General features: G+C 33.8%; 1 protein-coding gene across 1 annotated transcript; it reads right to left on the reverse strand.

Annotated features, from left to right (window-relative positions):
* Positions 1-561: 561 nt before the first annotated feature.
* LOC126688885 (prefoldin subunit 3) lies at positions 562-12121 on the reverse strand. The gene is made up of 6 exons (XM_050383788.1): positions 11792-12121; positions 11569-11626; positions 10787-10858; positions 1547-1666; positions 1356-1457; positions 562-989 (listed from the first exon to the last, which is right to left on the reverse strand). Exons 1-6 carry the CDS (start codon positions 11953-11955, stop codon positions 912-914), a joined length of 594 nt encoding a protein of 197 aa, XP_050239745.1. The 5' UTR covers positions 11956-12121; the 3' UTR covers positions 562-911.
* Positions 12122-21249: the final 9128 nt, after the last annotated feature.

Raw genomic sequence — 21249 nt, forward strand, 5'->3', positions numbered from 1 at the left:
TGAATCCGTGTGTGAAAATGAAGGCACATTAGAGCAAGGATCTGCCACCCATTTCAAATTTGAACTTTCATGTAAAGCCAAATAAAAATACAATGATTGATACAAGACGTTTGTGCAAACCACCTGCCTGTTGGATCAGATTCGAAATCAGAAGCATAATAACAGAGTAGTTTATTCAGAATTTGGCAGTGTTGGATGATCATCCTTCCTTTAAAGGCAGCAATAGTGGTCTTTCAAAATTTGCTATCATTTGATTAGTTGACTTAAGCATGCATCAAAGTTAACATCATGTCATTTCTGACTAACAACTGCAAATATTATATTAGAAACCATACAGATCTACGACCCTTTTGAGGAAGGACAAGATTAGGCTGACATCATACAAAAACTGTGATCAAGATGCCCTGTCGATTCATTTGGCGAAGTTTTGCCGACAAATAACCTTCAACTTGAAGCTTCTCTGGGTCCCATCGGTTTCCCCATAGAGCCAAAATTTCAAATTTTAAACCACAGCTAGTTGATTGATCTCAGAAATAATTTCGTGTATGTTGAGAAAAGTAATTAACTATAACTTAGTTTCACAAAGCAAAACAAAACGCGTCCATTAACCTAAGAATTTCAAGCGATACAGATGTTACAGCTGAAGCCTAACAGTGTCGTCATACATCAAAACTGGTTCTAATAATATTACAAATTTCTTCCACAATGGGTATAGTTGATATTTATAATAAACCACAATCTGAAACTCAAAATGCAGATATGAAGAGAACCCATGAGATAGATAATTGATTCCTGGAGATAAAGCAAAACAATCTAATCACCTAATTCAAGTAATAAAGTGAGATCACAACCATACTCTCAACAAGGAAAACATATTCTGCCACCTCTAAATCTGGATGGATGATTTTGATTTACGAGTCTTTAACAGCAGGAGATTGTCGCATTCTGCGCTGATGCACATCCCAGTTAAAAACACGAGCAATGGTGACCTGTTCAATGGTTGCCAAACAGTCAAGCGCAACTACTAATGTGTTTATAAAGAACACAGTAAGAAGTGAGTAATAAAACAAGCTTAAGCATGCCTAGAATTATACAAGATTATTACATTTGCCAAGTTCATAGTGAATAAAGAAATAAGTAAAACACTAATCATTCCCAGGCTCACTCCCCCATGCCTATATGCATGCAATGCCCTGAATTCAATTGTTTGTATGCCAAAAACGCAAGATGCATGGTAAACTAGTATACTTCAAAACAAGCTCTTTTTTTTATAGGTAGTATACTTCTAAACAAGCTTTAAGCCATGTAACTACCATTCAAACAGAAAGGGAACTTCATATTCACACCAATAGTACCTGAGTTATTGTCACTTGATCCCTCAAGAATTGTAGATCAGCAACAAGAACTTCTAAACTTGCTTTAGCATTATCTAAATTTTTTTGCAGAAGAGCAGTAGCCTGCAACACAAGGAGAGACAAGAATCTTTAGCATCCTTAATGCAGAAAAAAGCAACCTAAAAAACATCTAAGATTTGACAGCAACGGACCTCTTCACATGAATACTCTAACATGACGTTTGCTCCCAGCCATAAACATACTGAGTCACTATCCTCAATGCTAGCCCGGGAGTATATGCCTTCAGCTACTTCAAAATCAGCAACAAGTGCCTGCATTCAAACACCGAACCAGACAAAATTCATTAAATTAAGGAGCATAGAGTAGATAAATAATCAATCAATAATTATATGAAGCACTGAAAAAGAAAAGGGAAAACCCATGAGTTTAATGTGTGTGCATCCCACACTATTTTTTCTTTGCTTGAAAAGGAGACCATATATAAACCAAAACAAGCGAGTAATTATGAGAGTCAGATGCAGTCACTTTTCCCATGGTGGGTGGAGGGATTAAGGATTTCTCGCCAAAACAATCTAACCCGACCACTAAGATATATTTAGTTTAGGTAGTATGCATTGTTATTTTATTGGCTATTGAGATTTCTATCCTATCTTTTTTTGATGTGTACCAGCCTTATCTTTACATTGACTCTACTTTCTAGAATCTATATTCACCCTCTCTCTCTCTCTCTCTCTCTCACACACACACACCCCAATGGCCACTTTGAACCCAAGGCCAAGAGCATGACTATGCCCGCTGATCGATGTCTCACCCACCATGAACCCACAAGAGTTTTGATTTTGAGAGGTTCTACATGGGTTTGAGATATTGAGTTTGAATGTTTAATTCCAATATGTTTGACCCTTTGTTGCTAAGAAAATGAAAGAAAAGAAGAGAAAATCTTGTCTTGTTTATTTTTCTATTTTGTTTGATTTAATTTATTTCTATTTGGGGATTTTTTGTTTAGCTCCCAAAAAATGTCTAGAATATATATATGAGTTGGATTCAAGTTGCACATGATATAACTTTAAGCAATATTACACAATTCAATATTTTTTTTATTGAATGTTTGTTGGATTACATTTTCTTCTTGTACCCTTCATGATTACAAAATTTCAAGATGATTAGAGATCAACAACTCTCATCTATTAAATGTTTAAATTTCAAGTTTTGGTGCTTAAAATTATGCATAAAAGATGAGTTTATGAATCTAATAATAAATATAATATGATGGGCATGAAATTTGACAAGTATGACAAGAACATAGAGAACATATAATCTAACAATGGAATTTTCAAAATATTAATTCAGTAAAAATGTATTAGGTGGTGTAATATTGTTTAAAGTTACACCGGGTGTAACTTGATCTCGACCCTATATATATCTTTATATTTACAGACAATTTCCTCCATCTAACCCATTTCCAATCAACACATGGCTGCTCAACTGAAACAAAGCACAGGCGGATTCAACTGCTTACTCAGTCGGGAGTTGGTGAAGCAGTTCTGCAACTAAAGGTGTCCAGTTGAGTGACAGGTTAATCCTAACCTGACCTCGACTGGCCTGTGGAAACTCCTAATCTAAATGATGTGGGTGACCAAGGGAAACTTGGTGATGGAATAAAGAGGTGTGGTAGTTAAATTAAAGAGAAAGAGAGCTATAGAAGCCTATCTAGATATATAAAAAAAAATGCAGCTTATGAAAAATATAAGGTGGCAAAGAGGAAGTGAAAAAAGATGTCCAAGATAAATTAAAAGGTTTATGATGAATTATACTGTAACTTATCAAAAAATGATAAATTATACAGTAAATTGTGATGAAGAACCACGGAAGAAACTGGCATCTCAAAGCCAATTTTAATACTAAAAAAATGGGGGGGGAAAAAAGCTAATTTTAATTCCCCAACAATAATTAGCAAATGTTAGGATGATGCCAAGGGACTTGGGGAAATTTTTTATTTATTTTAATCAGTAAGAAAGTAATTAATTCATTAAAAGAAGAAAACTAAGATATGCAGTATAAAGGGAGTCTACTACTAACATAAAAACAAAGAAAAAGAAAGTGAGATTCAGCAGACAGAGATGCTATCTATCAATGACAACAATTTTTTTTTTTTGAAAAGTAAAAATCATATTATTTTTAATAATTCAATAGTTATAACGGGGAGGAAGGATTTGAACTCTAGATGTCTTAGAAATACCAAGAAGTGCCAACAAATTGGAAGCACAATCAGGGGAAATGGAGTGGGCCTGGTTCCGCGAGAGTAATGTGCCCACTAGCTGTGATTTAAGATGGAGAAACAAAGATTCTTTCATCAAAAGCACATAAATTCTTTTTTCTCCATATGATCCACATAAAACAAGAAGGAATTGGACTCCAAATAGGCAGCTTGTCCTTCTTGACTGGATGGCCAGTCCAGCAACGCAGCAAATCCAACACCCTTTTAGCATCACCCAACTCAAACCCAAAAGACACCACAGAAATTCCCCATAACTCCCTTGCCACCCGACAATATATAATACATGATCAATGATTGATAGTTACAACAAGGAGGAAGGATTTGAACTCTAGATGTCATAGAAATACCAAGAAGTGCCAACAAATTTGAAGCACAATCAGGGGAAATGGAATGGGCCTGGTTCCGCGAGAGTAATGTGCCCACTAGCTACTTATCAAAAAATGTGCCCACTAGCTGTGATTTAAGATGGAGAAACAAAGATTCTTTATCTTCAAAAACACATAAATTATTTTCTCCTTATGATCTACATTAAACAAGGAGTTGCATTCCAAACAGGCAGCTTGTCCTTCTTGACTGGAAGGCCAGTCCAGCAACGCAGCAAAGATCTACATATAATTCTATTAACCTTGAGAAAGCATATGATAGGGTACCTAGAGAGATTAGATTATGTGGTGTGTTTTAGAAAAGAAATGAGTTCCTAAAAAGTATGGTAAAATGATTAAAAATGAACATAATAGCTCAGCATGAGAACAAGTGGAGACATCACAAGTAAGGTTTGCATCAAGGATCAACATTAAATCCATATCTCTTTACACAAGTGATGGATGAACCCACTAGAACGATTCAAGATGAAATTTGTTGGTGTATGTTTTTTGCAAATGATATAATTTTAGTACATGAAATTATATGTAAAGTTAATGTCAAGTTAGAAATTTGGAAATATGCTCAAAAATCTAAAGGCTTTCAGCTAAGTCAAAGAAAATAGAAAAAATATAATGCAAGGTTATTAAAATTAGAAACGAAGATAAAGGGGTTGTGAGACTTGTGGCGTCCAACTGTGGATGGACTGGATTTTGCTTGCATTAGAGAGGATGAAAGGTTGGCCTTGGAGAGGGAGTTCTCTAAAGAAGAGGTGTCCCAGGTTTTGATGGAGATTGAGGGGGATAAAGCACTTGGACCAGATGGCTTCACCATGGCCTTTTTAAAAAAATGTTGGAGTGTGGTGGAGGTGGATGTCATGGCAGTTTTTGAGCACTTTCACAGGTATTCAGTGTTTGAAAGGTCTTTAAATGCCTCGTTTCTCACTCTAATTCCCAAGAAAAATAATGCTATTGATGTTAAGGATTTTTGGCCCATTAGTTTGGTTGGGAGTGTGTATAAGCTGTTGTCTAAGGTTATGGCAAATAGATTGAGGGTTGTGCTTGATGGTCTCATCTCTGAGTCTCAAAATGCTTTCATTGGTGGGAGACAAATTTTGGATTCAGTGCTTATCGCTAATGAGTGCCTAGATAGCAGATTGAAGAGTCATGTTCCTGGGGTGGTTTGCAAATTGGACATTGATAAAGCCTATGACCATGTAAATTGGGATGCATTGTTCTATCTGTTGGATAGGATGGGTTTTGGGGCAAAATGGAGGGGGTGGATTAAGGCTTGCATTACTACTGTTTGCTTCTCTATTATTGTGAATGGATCCCCAGTTGGATTCTTTGGAAGCTCTCGTGGGTTGAGACAAGGAGAACCGTTGTCTCCCCTTCTCTTCATCCTTATTATGGAAGTTCTAAGTAGGATGTTGAAGAAAACCGAGGATTGTGGTCTACTTTGTGGTTTTCATGTGGGGCCAACTAACTCTACAAGGGTACGTATTTCACACTTGCTGTTTGCAGATGATACCATATTGTTTTGTGATGCGTCTAGAGATCAGTTGTTGTCCATTAGGCTGGCTTTGACTTGCTTCCAAGCATTTACTGGTTTGAAAGTGAATGCGGGGAAGAGTGAGATTGTTCCAGTTGGGGAGGTTGGAAATATAGATGCTTTGGCTACCATTCTTCGGTGTAGTGTGGGTAGTTTGCCTATGAAATACTTGGGTATGCCGTTGGGCACCCCATACAAAACAGCGTCTGTGTGGAATCCTATTTTGGAGAGGATGGAGAAGAAACTTTCAGGTTAGAAGCGTCTTTATTTATCAAAGGGGGGGTAGACTTACCCTAGTGAAGAGTACTCTCTCGAGCCTTCCTACATACTATCTATCATTATTTGTCATTCCTGTAGCTGTGGCTGATATATTGGAGCGTATTTAGAGAAATTTTTTATGGGGCTCTTCAGAGGAGTGTTTCAAATATCCTTTGGTGGCTTGGGAGAAGGTGTGTTTACCGATAGATGTGGGTGGGTGTGTTTACCGATAGATGTGGGTGGTTTTGGGATCTGGAAGTTAGTACATTTTAATAAAGCCTTGTTAGGGAAATGGTTATGGAGGTTTGGGTGAGAAAGCGCTTATCTTTGGAGGAGGGTTATTGCATCTAAATATGGAGAGGGTCAAGGAGGGTGGACTACTAAAATATGTAGAAGGGCTCATGGTTATGGTCTGTGGCGGGGTATTCATGATGGTTGGGAGGGGCTCTCCAACCATGTAGCCTTAGTGATGGGTGATGGCACTTGTATTCTTTTTTGGCAGGATAAGTGGGTTGGAGATAACTCACTTAAAAGGCTCTATCCTCAGTTGTATGTGTGTTCTAATGACAAGGAAGCTTGCATTTCTGATGTATTATGCTACCAGGTAGGGGTGTGCAAAACTTCACCGGAACCGACCCAACCGACCGGCGCCAACGACACCGTCCCGACTGTTGCACCGACCGAATGAGCCGAGGCCGGCGTTCGGACTTCGTCCTCCATTCCGATGCTGGTGCGGTGAAATCACCGGATTGACAAATCCGAAACCGAGCTGTGGCCGAACCGAACCGATACAAGATCTGTTCTGTCGTTCTTTTTTTTTTTTTTAATGAAGCTGATAAATGACATCGTATGTATGGGTGTTATTAAAAAAAAAAAAAGAAGCAAAACGGTGCGTTTTATGCTAGGTTTTCAGATTCTCAGGGGTATATAAGTTCGTATGTTTCTCTCAGTATCTTTTAACTCTCCCTCTCACTCTTGCCTCTCTACTCAAGTCTCGCCTGATGCAGAACACCGGTAAGCCGTAAGCTTCTTCGTGTTTTCAGTTTTGTAGTTTGTCTTCGTGTTTTACTGTTTTTTCATTTTCATTTGTTTGGGAAAGCTGAAAGCAAGAATGATTTTATTGCCATTGCTGTGTGACTGTGTCTCTCAAAGCAAAGCTTGTGTGAGTGTGACTGTGTCTGTATTGTGTCTTTCTATTTTGTGGGGGGTCCAAGTTGGACTAATGTGAGCTGCTTACACTTCGATATATGTAAGGTTGGATGGATGTAAGCAGCCTGAAAGTTTTATCATTCACGAAGCTGGATACACAGTGTAATCATGTCCAACTCCAAGTAATATAATATTATATTAATATTATATATATATATTATATATAATACACAGTGTAAGGTTGGCTGTTACACGAAGCTGGATACACAGTGTATTCATGTCCAACTCCAAGTAATATAATATTATATTATATATTATATATAATACAGTAATACACAGTGTAAGGTTGGCTTGGCTGTTTGGATCATTATGTGATCATTATAAAATGAAAAAATACATTATTTGGCATAGGTTTCTTGAACAAGTTGATATATTGATATTGGGCTTGAAAGCCCAATTTTTTTATTATTAAAATTTTTTTTTTTTTTTAATATTTCAAACTAACCAAACCGACTAAACCGCACCACAAAAAACCGCACCGCTATAGGTCGGAAAACCGACCCTAGATAGTGTGCATCGGTTTCAATTATGAAAAAACTGATCTCTATCGGTTCGGTAATAAATTTGGAAAAAAACCGCCCTTACCGAACCGCGCACACCCCTACTACCAGGAGGGTGGTAATGATAAAATCTGGAATTTAAGATTTCATAGGGATTTTCATGAAAGGGAATTAGGGGCTGCCTGCTCTTTCCTTGAGTTAATTCAATCTCGGATCCCTAGGGGTGGTGGGAGTGACACTTCTCACTGGTGTCTCAAAGGGAATGGCAAGTTTGAAACCCGGTCCTATTACAATATCATTAAGGGGTGCAGATGCCTCCAATTTCCCGTGGAAAGGTGTTTGGAAAGCTAAGATCCCTAGCAGGGTGGCCTTTTTTGTGTGGACAGCTGTTCATGGGCAAATCCTTACATTGGATAATCTTATGCTTAGGGGGCGCACTTTGGTAAATAGGTGTTGTATGTGCCATCAGAATGAGGAAACTGTGGATCATCTTCTCCTCCACTGTCTGGTAGCTCACTCTCTATGGGTTTATATGCTTCAGATCTTTGGGACACAATGGGTCATGCCAGGCTCTGTGGAAAGCTTGGTGTATTGTTGGAGTTTTGGGTTGGGAAAATTTAATTCAGACATTTGGAATATGGTTTCTGGTTGTTTGATGTGGATTGTTTGGATGGAAAGAAATCGGCGCTCTTTTGAGGATACTGAGAAATCCTTGGTTCAATTACAAGCTCTATGCCAGAAGACATTATTTGATTGGTCTAGGTGTTGGGGCTTTTCGGATTGCTCCACTATTTTCGAGTTTATTTCTTCTCTTAGTTTAGCTCTTTTAAGTTTGTTCTTGTTCTTTGTTGCTGTTTGTGTGTTTGTTGCTTTTCCTTGTGTTCACCATCATGAACACCTTGTATTGGCTTGATTTTGTTTTCAGTTTGTTTTAATAATATTCTTATTACCTATCAAAAAAAGAAGAGTAAGGTAGATGACGTGGTGAAGTGCTCAGGAGTATTGTGCAAATATAGAATACCTATTAGCTCCTTTAAAATTTAAAGTAGGGTTTTAGTAGTAAGTAAGAGGTTAAAAAGGGGACATCTGTTTCATGCATAGTTCATTGAATGTTCTTACTAAAGCCTACTATTGGCAGAAGCTTGCTGCAAGCTTGTATAGGAGAAGTGGATAAGTGTGATTGAAGACGTCTATATCTAATGCATGACTTCAATTCTATTCCCCTACCCTTCTCCATGGAAGATTAGTTTGTTGCTACTTCACAATTTTCTTTTGATAAGTTCAAGACTTAATTTATGGGTTCACATGTAAAGTCCAATTGAAATAAAATCCTTATAGTTTTGAAGAGCTAGTTATATATGTCCTTATGTTAAAACAATTTTGAATGAGTTTTTATTAATAACTTATGGTCAATTCTTGTGAATTAAGGTTGCGTTTGAATACTTGAATTTGGATTTAGATTTGAATTTTAAATCAATAGATTTGAAATTTCTTGATTCAAATTTATAATTTTTAAAATTTCTAGTTTGGATGCATTTTATAGATAGTAAGATTTGAAATTATAAAATTTAAAGTCTATTGAAGTATAGCTAAGGATTTCTAAAATTCCACGGGGCTAGATTTTTTTTTTCAAATCAAGGTTTAAAATCATGGGTAGATTTGGCCAAATCCAAATCCTTGACCTTTTTAAACTATCCAAACAAGGAATTCCAATTTAGATTTTTGGATTTTAAATCAATAGATTTGAAATGTCTTGATTCCAAATCTATAATTTTTAAAACTCCTTGTTTGGATACATTTTATACATAGAAGGATTTGAAATTATAAAATTTAAAGTTATTGAAATATGGCTATTGGCTAAAGATTTCTAAAATTCTATGGGGTTGGATGTTATTTCAAATCAAGGTTTAAAATCGTTGGTGGATTTGGCCAAATCTAAATCCTTGACCTCTTTAAACTATCCAAACAAGGTGATTGGATTTTAATCACCCATACCCAAATCCACATGACCCAAAGCCTGCTATCCAAATGCACCATAAGGGTATTTTGGTAATATAGTCAAGTCTATAATTTTCTAGGAGATCTTAAATCTCTTAGGTTTTATTTCCTTTGAGCCCAATTTAGCCTTTTATTAGGTTTTTAGTTTACTAGTCAAACTAGGAGACCGAATACTACTAGTACAAAAAAGATGTGTGTATATATATATATATATATATAGACACACACTCAATGTACATATATGACCGACCCTAACTAATATGTTGAGGATCCATATCCAATCTCAAATGTTGGGACTAAGGCTTTGTTTGTTGTTGTTCTATTCAATATACATGAAGACACAGATTTTCTTGATGAAAAATATTGATCTTTTTGAACATTGAATCATGTTGGCCTTCGCATGTTCATTTCTCCGTATCTCTTCTCCTTTCCTTCTTCTCTTTCTTGTTCTACTGTTTGTACAGCTCCTTAACACTATCAATTTCTCTTTCTACCATCTTTCTTATAATTCCAATTGAAGCCATTCCTATAACCTTTTTTTGATGAACGCCATTCCTATAACCTATCAAAATTATAAAGCTCCACATACTTTCTCTATCAAGTAGACACGAAAAACTCATGAAACCCTAGCCTTTATTTTTTGGAATAATTAGCATAACTTTTTTGGAAAAAAGTAGCCCAAAAACATAGGCAGTATACTATGAGACCGTCACAATCAAACTCTCAACTTACAATGAAACCCAAGCCAATTTGAGCCCCAACCCACTCTTCTACAGCTTTCAATCCTAGATCCACAATTCCTCCTCAACCTTAACCCGCCATAAGTGCACACAAACAATTTCCCTACATCACACACACAAAACAAAAACATATTCAACTGGCAGGCAGCACGAATAAGGTTCACTTTTCTTTTCCATATAAAATATACCACAAGTTATTGAAAACATCCTTTAGAGCTAGTATATATATAGGTATGAACAACACTCTCCATGATAGTAATCGAATCATAAGCAACATTTCAATTCTTCATTGCCCCCATAAAGAGTGTGCTAGCATAAGAAAGAATTAACATAAATCCAGCAAAAGAATAAGCAAATTCTGGAGGTATCAGGTGCAACAAGTAATTACCATCCTAATGCCATATATCAGCTAACCTTACAACCAGGGTGTACTACATAATTAAAATTTCATTTCAAAGAGACACAACAACATGTATGAATAAAATGTTAAAAGTAAAAAAAAAAAAAAAAAAAAAAAAAAAAAAAAAACGAACCAACCTCACCAGTGCCCTTCTTAGCTTGCAAAGTTGCAACAACATCTAAGCACTTTTCAATGTCAGGGATCTTTGCCTAACAACCACAACAAACAAACAAATGTCACTCAAAATGATCACATATCTAAATTACACACAAACATGCTATACAAGTCACGAACATGAACAGAAAAACAAATTTAACCCCATAAAAAACGAAATAGAAATATAAAAAAAGATGGTATAGGACATATTTTAGAATTCATAGACAAACAACTCCGTAAGTTTGGTAATCAATATGGTGATCAAGATTCGTGCCTAAGGTTTTATGGTGCGTTGATTGATAAAAATGTCGTATCCAATGCAGAAAGGCTCCCACTTCTGCAGGGTTTGATAGAGGTAGCTGGTTGCTAAGCAACTCACAGCCTTATCCCCAATTTTTGGAAAGGCTGATTCCTACACTCAAACCCGGGACGCATTACTCAAGTAAAGGACACTTGCCATTGCACCAAGGCCCGACCTCTTCAAATCATATGTTATAGATAGAGGCACTTTGGGAGATTAAAGAAGCGTCTTTAAAACCCAAAATTCTGTTTTGCAACCACAACTCCTCGTAGCTTTTTTACAAACACTCATTTTAAACTCAAAACACAGTTTTCCAACCGCTTATACAAACGCAACCTAAAGTTATTTATCATTCTAGTTTAACACAAGCTAAAGCCTTCTGTTCCATTTTAACACTCAGTAAATAAACATGGAATAACAATAATAAAAAAACCGAAATGAAAGCTAATAATAGTATGGAACCTGAAGATCCCTTTGCTGAGCAAGAAGTTTCATCTCAACCAACTTATATTGCTGAAGTCTGCAGCAAAGAGATCATTATCACACAATGTATAAGCAAAAAATAACACACACACAAAAAAAAAAAACAAAACTCAAACAATCTTCTTATAATTTAAATTCTACATGAAAATGATCTAGGTTTAAAAAAGCCCAGGGTTTTGAGCAAACTCAATTGAAAAGTGACCTTTCTTGGAGAACAGCGAGAGCAGAGGTAACATCGAGACCTAATTGATTGAGATAGGTTTGAACGTCTTCTACGAATTGAGCTCCAGGGATTCCTCGTCGCTCTGTGATTCCTGAACCTGACGATGACGGTGATGCTATTGTTGTTGCCGATGACGAAGCCATTTTTTTGCTCAGAAGCAAATCACAGAAAGAGAGAGAGAGAGAGAGAGTATTGGAGTTGTAGAAATTTGTACTCTCTGTACTGAGTTTTTGGGGGAAGACAGAGAGTGTTGGAGAGTCGTCGCTGCGATGCGAGGGCGACGATGATTGGGAACTAGTCTCTAGTGGTGAAATGGTTGAAAAACGACGCCGTTTTCTATGTGTGTTGGGCTTGTAATGGAAGGTTGGGAATTTGATTTCTAGGCCTAACCTCGTATGGATTTGGGCCAATATGGGGCACTGATATTAATGGGCTTAGTCGAGATTAATGTATGGAGCTTTAGTGGGCCATATTATTTTTGAGATCTACTGGGCTATTTTTTAAATAGCCCAAAACATACTAGTCAAATTATAATTGAGATTTCTTGTAATTACTTATGAACTCAAGATCTTCTTAGTAAACACAAGACGTGGGACTCAGCACACATTTGTACAATTTAGGATAGCATACTACCTTTTTGCTTCTTCTATTATCCTTTATCACGTTTTAAATGATACGGATTATTTCATTGTATATTTGCAAGTTCATATGCAGTGTGAATTTGGGTCATCAATTTGAACTTCATCTTCATTTCTAGGTTTTTAGACGCAATGAGCATTCTATGGGCTATTTTTATTTTTTATTTCCACGCTTTATACCCAAAAGAGAAAAGTCAAATAATAATAATTGAGATTTCTTGTAATTGCTTATGAACTCAAGATCTTCTTAGTAAACACAAGATGGCATACATTCGCACAATATACATTTAAACAATCAAATCCAATCCAATCCAATCCAATCAAATTTGCAGAATTTAGGGTAGCACAATACCTCTTACTTCTTCTGTTGTACTTGATCACAAATGCTATGGACTATACCGCGTAGATTTGCAAGTTCATTTTCAATGTGAATCTCAATTTATAAATTTTAGCTTAATTGTGGGAATTTTTGGCTCATGATGCTCAGCTTCCCACTTTCATAGCAATACCATAATGTTTACTAATAATGATGTTGAGTCGTTGACTATCTAGCACATAATTATTTTAACTATCTAACAATTAAGAAATACGTTTGAATTTTTCTTTCTTTCTTTTCACTTTTTGGAGAAAAACTTGATTGAATGTTTTGGCCTTTATATTATTGTGTGGTTTGGAATACATTGAGTTTGAAAATTTGATTCTGCACCGTCCCTATATGATTGCGATATTTGTAAAATCAACTCTTCAATGTTATGGAAGAGTTAAAAGTGGAGAGCATCGTGGTCTCTTGCCTTTGTTTTCTTTATTGTGGTCGAGTGGAATCCACACAAAAAGCCTATTAATGTGGCACTGTCTTGATTGAATGGCGGCTTGAGCTGGGCAATATGAATTTTGCTAAGAGATATTTGTTTTCTTTCCTCAAACACCATATAGTTTTCTATGTTATCTGTAAGTCACAAACACCATATATAGTTTTGTATAATGTGAATTATCTGTAAGTCACTTTGTCTAGGGCCACTAAACCTTTTCTAATTATCTTATATATCAAAGTAATCTTCTTCTTTTTTGGAAAAGAAGAGTAATTTAATTATGTGTCCTGTTTATGTACAATAATCTTTTACGATATGGGAAAAGGGCCCCCCAGGTTTTACAACAAGAGCTTCAATTAGCTAGCTTGTGGGCTAGAAGGTGGGGGGATCAAACTGTTTTAGGCTTCAAAGTTAAAACCATTGGGTTTAAGGTTTAAGCTTTATAGGTGTTATGCTTATGAATTTATCCCTAGGCCCAACAAGAAAGTATTCTTACCAATCCAACTAGGGATACATTATTGTGTCTTTGATTTTTAAGTAAGTTCTGCTTCTATTGTCAACTCTCTTGCTAGTTGGGCATGTGTTTGTAAACTTAGAGGAATTCCTTTCATTTCCTCCATCCCTATCTGCTTGTTGGGAGTTAGTGATGGGGATGGAGGGGGGAGGACAATGTTCATAATCATTCTTTGTGGAATAATAAAAAAAGGAAAGAAAGTAAGTTTTGGTTCTAAAGGGAAGGTGAATTTTCCATTATTAAGATCCATTTTATGAGGTGTGGTTCTATGTGATTGGGAAAATTCTTAGGTATTCTCAGACAGGGATAGAACCAAGTGGGGGCCCAAGGGGGCCTGGGCCCCCCAGGTCTTTATTTATTTTTATAGTTATTATATATTTCATTTTGTAGTTGGGCCTCCCTTCTCCTCAATAAGCCTAACTAGTCTCACCCAAATAAGAAAGTATTCTTACCAATCCAACTAGGGATACATTATTGTGTCTTTGATTTTTAAGTAAGTTCTGCTTCTATTGTCAACTCTCTTACTAGTTGGGCATGTGTTTGTAAACTTAGAGGAATTCCTTTCATTTCCTCCATCCCTATCTACTTGTTGGGAGTTAGTGATGGGGATGGAGGGGGGAGGACAATGTTCATAATCACTCTTTGTAGAATAATAATAAAAAAGGAAAGAAAGTAAGTTTTGGTTCTACAGGGAAGGTGAATTTTCCATTATTAAGATCCATTTTATGAGGTGTGGTTCTTCTATGATTGGGAAAATTTTTAGGTATTCTCGGATAGGGATAGAACCAAGTGGGGGCCCAAGGGGGCCTGGGCCTCCCAAGTCTTTATTATTATTATTTTTTTTTATAGTTATTATATATTTCATTTTTGTAGTTGGGCCTCCCTTCTCCTTAATTAGCCTAACTAGCCTCACCCAAATAGCAACCATCTAACCCAAAAACAAAAAAAATATTCACAATAGTGATTGTATTTTAGCAATATATATATATATATATATATATATATTTTTTTTTTTACTACCAAAGAACCAAAAAATCATGTGTTTTTAGAGAAGCTAAAACTAAATTTTTTGCAACTATAATAAACTGGTATAAATACCAGTTGACTGTAGCAAGTTGTTAAAAATAAAATACATTATTTTATTAAGTTTATATCTCTTCCTTCAATTAAAAAACTCAAATTCTCTCTCTTCCTTTATTATTTTAATGAGTTGTTTATATTATTTTAAATAAAGTGATAAAAAAAAGAACATTTGATATTGGATGTATTATAAAGTAAAGTGGTAAAATAGAAAAAATAGCTTTTTGAAAAAAATCCTAGCTAGCCTAATATTAACAAAAACACATTATTTTGTTTTTGTTTTTGTATTTGTTGGTAAATAATTGCATCTTAATGTATTTAGAAACAACGATTTTAACTATTTATAAATTTTTAATACTATATGGATATTTATTTGGAGTTTTTTTTTCTTTATATTCTAGCCCTTACTATTTTAAAATTTTGGGTTCGTTTTTACTCTCAGATTACGGAGAAATGATATTCCCTCATCTCATATTCATGATGGACCTCACCATAAATTTAATGAATGAATCTTACCATAAATGTGAAAGGAAAGAGCACCATTCTCGGTGCTTCATGAGTTTCTAAGAATTACTCGAGTAGGTGCATTAGTGAGTTACCCTTTACATTATTGCATTTTTCCTTAAAATGCTCTCCTTGTTTTTTCCTCTCTTTTGCTACATAAACGGGGACTTTCCCCCAACAAGTGTAAGCTTTACCCAATGAAGAGAGCCTGCGCTAATGGACATAGAGATCGATTGTCTAAAATGATCTAACTGTATAGATTTTTTTCCCTTTTTGTTAGGGAGGATATGGTACTTGTGATCATGTCACGCCACACCGATCCAAATTTGAGACTGATGTTCATTCACCATATAAAGTGGCAAAAACGCATGGCTATAATTCAATGCTCCCTTAAGGATGTAGATTAATAATAACATCTATATGAATATATCCTTTCAAATAATTGAAAGTCTAGTTCTAGCGGTCGTCAAGTGCATCATCACCAAAGGAACTCTACCAACGCTATGATCATCTTGGGGACAAGGGGGAGGGGGAAGCTTAAACTATAGGTTTACAAACCAAGTTAGAAAAAATTACTCTATATTTTACAAATCTATAATTTAGGAGGATAACAAATAAAACCTTGAAATTATAAAAGATAATAAATCAAATAAATATTAAAATTTCAGAAGGTAATAGATTAAATCTCAAAATTTGAAAAAAAAAAAATATGTTAAGTTAAATTTGTTGTTTGGATAGCTTGAGTCCATGCAAGATAATATTTTCAAATTAATTGATTCGGTTCTAAAAGTGGACTAATATCATTTGTGGCTCACCTAATTAGGATTGTAAATCAACCAAGCGGTTCATAAAGAGCATAAACTCACTCATTTTTGTTTGTTTATAGACAACTCAAGCCTGAGCATTAGTTTTAGGCTTGCTTAATAAACGAGTCATATCCATAAGTAACAAATATATATATATATATATATATATATATATATATTCATGAACAGGTTCATGAACAATAAGGCTTAACAAAAAACAAGTCGAGCCCACACTCATTTATGGGCTTGAAAAATAAAACCATATCAAACTAAGCCTTTAATTAATTGAAATTTGGGATCACTCATCCAAACCAAAATGGACTTGATAATATGCTTTATATGAGCTTAATAATGTACTTGGATTTTGAGCTAAAGAGCTTGATATTGAGCTTAAGTTTAAGGCTTATGAATTAAGCCGAGTTCAAGCTTTTGAATTTTGTGACAAATTCAAGTTTAAACATTGTTTGTATTCTTGGTTCGTGTTTGAGCCAAGTTTGAACATTTTACTTTTATTGTCTAGCTAAGCTCGAATATTCAATATTTGGGCTCATGTACAACCATACACCTACCAGTGTCTAGGTGAGGTGAAACCCCTTTTCTAGTAAGAGAGAGATACATAACTTTAATTATATATATAAACACACACACACATGACGCGAGAGCCAAAAAAAATGTTATCAAAGGTTGCTTAAGGGCTCGTTTGGTAACAGTATTTAGGTATTGGTTTTTAAAATAATGTAAAAATTGTGATCTAAAAAGTGTAGTGAGAAAGTGTATTTTGAGTACTCATAATGCAAAAAAAAAATATATATATATCTTTAGTACTTTGTTTCTATTACATTTTTTCAAGTCTAGAAACACCCTTGTTTGGTATGAGTATGTATTTTTAAGGAAAAAAAATTGTGTGTTTTGTGTTGTCAATATTATGTGGGTCCACGTTTTACAAAATAGTGACACGTCTCTTTAAGCAATAATTTTGAGTAGCATTATTGTACAATAATGCTACTCAAAATTATTGCTTAAAGAGATTTATCAAAACACTGTGTTTAAATACTTTAAATTTAGAGTTGTGAGTAATTGGCAAAAAAATTTAGAATTGTGAGTTAAACACTCATCATTAAATATTGTTAATAAACACTGAAAACTATGGTTTAAACTCTAGTACCAACAAATATTCTGAATAAGAAGGACACTAATCTCTTTGTATATTTAATCACTCAATTTAAGATATAGGCATATATAGAGAGGAGGGATTAAAGACCAGTAAAGAAAAAAAATCAAATCATTTTATTTTTCCTTTTCAGTAGTGGAAACGAGTATATGTTTTGCTTTTATTTAGTAGCGGTTCTAGAAATTTTTTCCAATGTGGTCATTAAAAAACTTAAATTATTCAAAATCTAATAAAAAAAGAATTTAATATATTGACAAAAAAAAAAAAAGCACATGCAAAATATATAATGTTTTACAATTTCCTTTTATACAAGTTTTCTTATTTTGAAAGTGTTACTTGATAGTCTCATTATCAATGCTGCAAGTTAAATCTCTTTCAAAATTTTAGTTAAATAAAATTTTTAATTTCTTTTTGTTTGTAAGGGTCTAATATGCTGTTAAGGGGACCAAAGTTTAAGGATAATGACAATATTTGGCTACAAACTTAATTATAGCCTAAGGTTTCAACTTTCACTAAATAAATTAACATGACTATATATTTTGAAAATCTAATCGTTAAATTACACGTTCTTAAAATATATGTCAAATTTCATGCTAATCGAATGTTATTTAATATTATATTCATATACATATTTTTTACGTCCAATTCTAGACTACAAAAATTCAAAATTTAAACATTTAATTGATTTCATAACTATTGATTTTTAATCTTCTTGAAATTTTGCAAGTATGGAGGATTTAAAAAAAAAAATGTAATATTGAATGGAGTTGTAGCCTTAGTCTACAACCAAGTTTGTTGCCAAATTTTGTCCAAAGTTTAATTATATTAGGTCTAAAAAAATTTAGGGTGGTCACAAATTTTTTTGAGGATAAAAAAATCATAAATTTTATTACAATTTATATATAATAATAATTTTTTTTACAGGTTAGACTGGTCCTATGACTACCTTGGCTACAATGTGGACCTCCCCTGCTGCTCTTTTTCTTTTTCTTTTAGATATATTTTTTAAGGTAATCTTTTGCTTTTCATTATTTATAACAAATTTATATATATATATATATATATATATATATTGTCACAGTGCCTTTCTTTATATATTTTTCTTGAAAAAGAAAGTTTGTTATCTTGCAACAGCATCCCATATCCTACACCAAATAAACAAACAAATGCTGTCCCTAGATGTCTATGCATTGCTGGTTTTGGGTCTCTAAAGAATAAGAATGGCAAAGCTACTCGGTGAGAATAATCGAATGTGTACATTATTATTTGTTTGGTCCCCAACCGCCCTCAAATTATTAACGCATTTTAGCATCTCTTTCTTTTTCGAAAGCAGCGCCCCCCACTCTCTTCAAAATGAAAATGACACATCTTCTTCCAAAGAGACATAAATTTGTTTACAGAATTTAAAGGTGAAGATACACTTCTCTTATCATTTTTTTGGCCACCGAGCTTATTAGGTCAAATAGAATTTTGGCCTTATTTTGTGAGGGACCAAAAGGTGACCCAATTATATGCTGCCTGTAATGCTTAAGGTCCCCAAGCTTGGTCTCCCCATGACCCATCTGCATTAATTGAAATTTTGGTTTTGCGGGTAAGAAAAATATTTGTCCTATGTTTAGCCTCTGCAGCTACTTGGGATAACTATGAAGAAAACCAATCACAAGTCTCTATCAGAATGTGCTAGGTTTTTTGGCTAGTGACTATTATCTGACATTTTTGTTTTATTTATTTATTCATATTTGAATGTAAATGTTTGCAAAGAGAAAACAAAGAACTTAATAAAACTTCTTTATTTGCATACCTTTCCATTAATCAAACTTTACAATCAGTAAAAACTTTTGTACATGTTTTATCCTGTCTAATACTGCCTCTCACAAACAGATACGACAATGATCTGTAGTATTGTCCTGTTTATAGAAACATACCCCATCTTTTCATTTCATGAAAGGTCACAACTCTCCGAATAGTTGTAACATTTCATCAAAGTCATGTCTATTCACCGAGAGTCACACCGATTAATCAAAATCACTATTTTTTACGTAGACCGGATCCAACCTATGCATACTTATTTGAGTTTGCCTTAATTAGGGTTATATTTATATTCGTTTGTATAGAAAACAAGTCAAACTTAAGCCTTAAATTTAGATTTGATTATTAAACAAGCCAATCTCAAACAAAATAATATGTTCATGAACATGAGGGCTTGATTTAACTCTATACAATATTATAGTTTTATATGTATACTTGTCTAAAAATATATTTATATAGACTTGAAATAGATTGTATAAGTTTGTCAATAGGTTCATATAATATTAAATTATTATTTGTAACTTATTAATAATATAAACAATATATTCATAGTTAAAATTTATAATTATGAAGAGGTAAAACATTTTAGTTATGGTTTCCCCCTATATAGGAAAAGAATAGATTAATCAAGTAGTTGGTAATAAAGTTTGAGCTTGTTCAACAAGAAAATGAGTCACGTTTAAATATAAAATCTTATTTAAATACAAACTTGAACTTGGTTCATATTCGAAAAAAAAAAATTAAATGAACAAGTTTGAACATTTAATACTCAGCTCAAATCGGCTTGTTTACCGCCCTAGCCTTAGTCCAATATTTCCAACGGTAAAAGTTTAGTTGCGGAGATTAATCATTAAAGATTACAAATTAACTTTTTTGGATGATAAACTTTTGTAGGAAAAGACAAGCCCGGCATGTTTTTCAAGTTTCAAGTTTCAACTAGATGTAGCTTAGCTCTTCTGATCAATAATGCATCTAAGCCTAATCTATAACATATAAAGATGCTTTCAATAATAATTGGTGTTTACACTTAGGACTTTATTCAAAAATCTTCATTCTTCACCCGTGATTCAAGCAAAGGTACTCAGTTAATATTAATAATAAAACAAGACATCATTTTTTTTTTCTTTTTAAAGTTTAAACACAAGACTTGGTTAATTTAGGAAAAAAGAATTAATAATTTATGTCAAGGACCACAAGAATAGGTTAATTTGGTTCACTTTATCACCTTTAAATAATAAAAATATTAATTATAATGGGTAGATAAACTCCTCAAGGGCGCTTGATGCATTTAGGGGCCTAAGGCGAAGATTGATTATCTTGTTTTAGATGCAAAATTACTACTAATTAACATGAACTATGTAGAATTCTTTTTTTTTAATAGAAATTTTAGTAAAAGTTTGCTAACTCAACTCTTATTATTATTTTATTTTTTAAAAGTGCAACATTCACAATATTTTTCACAACAAATCCTAAGTTTTAAGTTGCTTCTTGTTTTCTATTTGAAAACACCACTATAATTATTTTCTTGTCATCAATAATAGGCGGTAACAATCTGCTACTTAGCATTTATTGTAAAAGTGTTATGAAAAATATTGTAGACTTAGCATTTTTCTCACTTTTTTGTTTTTTTTTTTTCATTTAATAAAAAAATATTATTTTATCTATTGATTATATATAACCCTATTGGTTAAAATTTGGGGGCCTTTTTTTTTACTTGGGGCCTTAAGCGACCGCATCTATTACTCTACCATTCAACCGGTCCTGAAACTCCTTAATACAAAAAAAAAAAAAAAAAAAAAAAAAAAAACAAAAAAAAAGGATCTACTAAAATATCTCTAATAATGCTAAAAGAGTCAAGCCTTTAAAAGTTATTATGATAATTAAAAAGAGGTTAGGACCACCGTAACAACTTAATCTGAACAAGGAAAATATAATAATAAAGAAAGAAAAGATCGAATATAATTTAGTGGAAATCTTAATATATGCTTTTCAATGTGAGAAGAGAGTTACTGCAAATTGAGGTAGGAAAATGTCATATCATATACTTTTGATACAAAATGTAGGAAAGCACTGAGAGGTAAATACCTATAGTTTCTTCTATAGAAT

This window comes from Quercus robur, chromosome 6, assembly GCF_932294415.1.
Source record: "Quercus robur chromosome 6, dhQueRobu3.1, whole genome shotgun sequence".
Taxonomy (NCBI): domain Eukaryota; kingdom Viridiplantae; phylum Streptophyta; class Magnoliopsida; order Fagales; family Fagaceae; genus Quercus; species Quercus robur.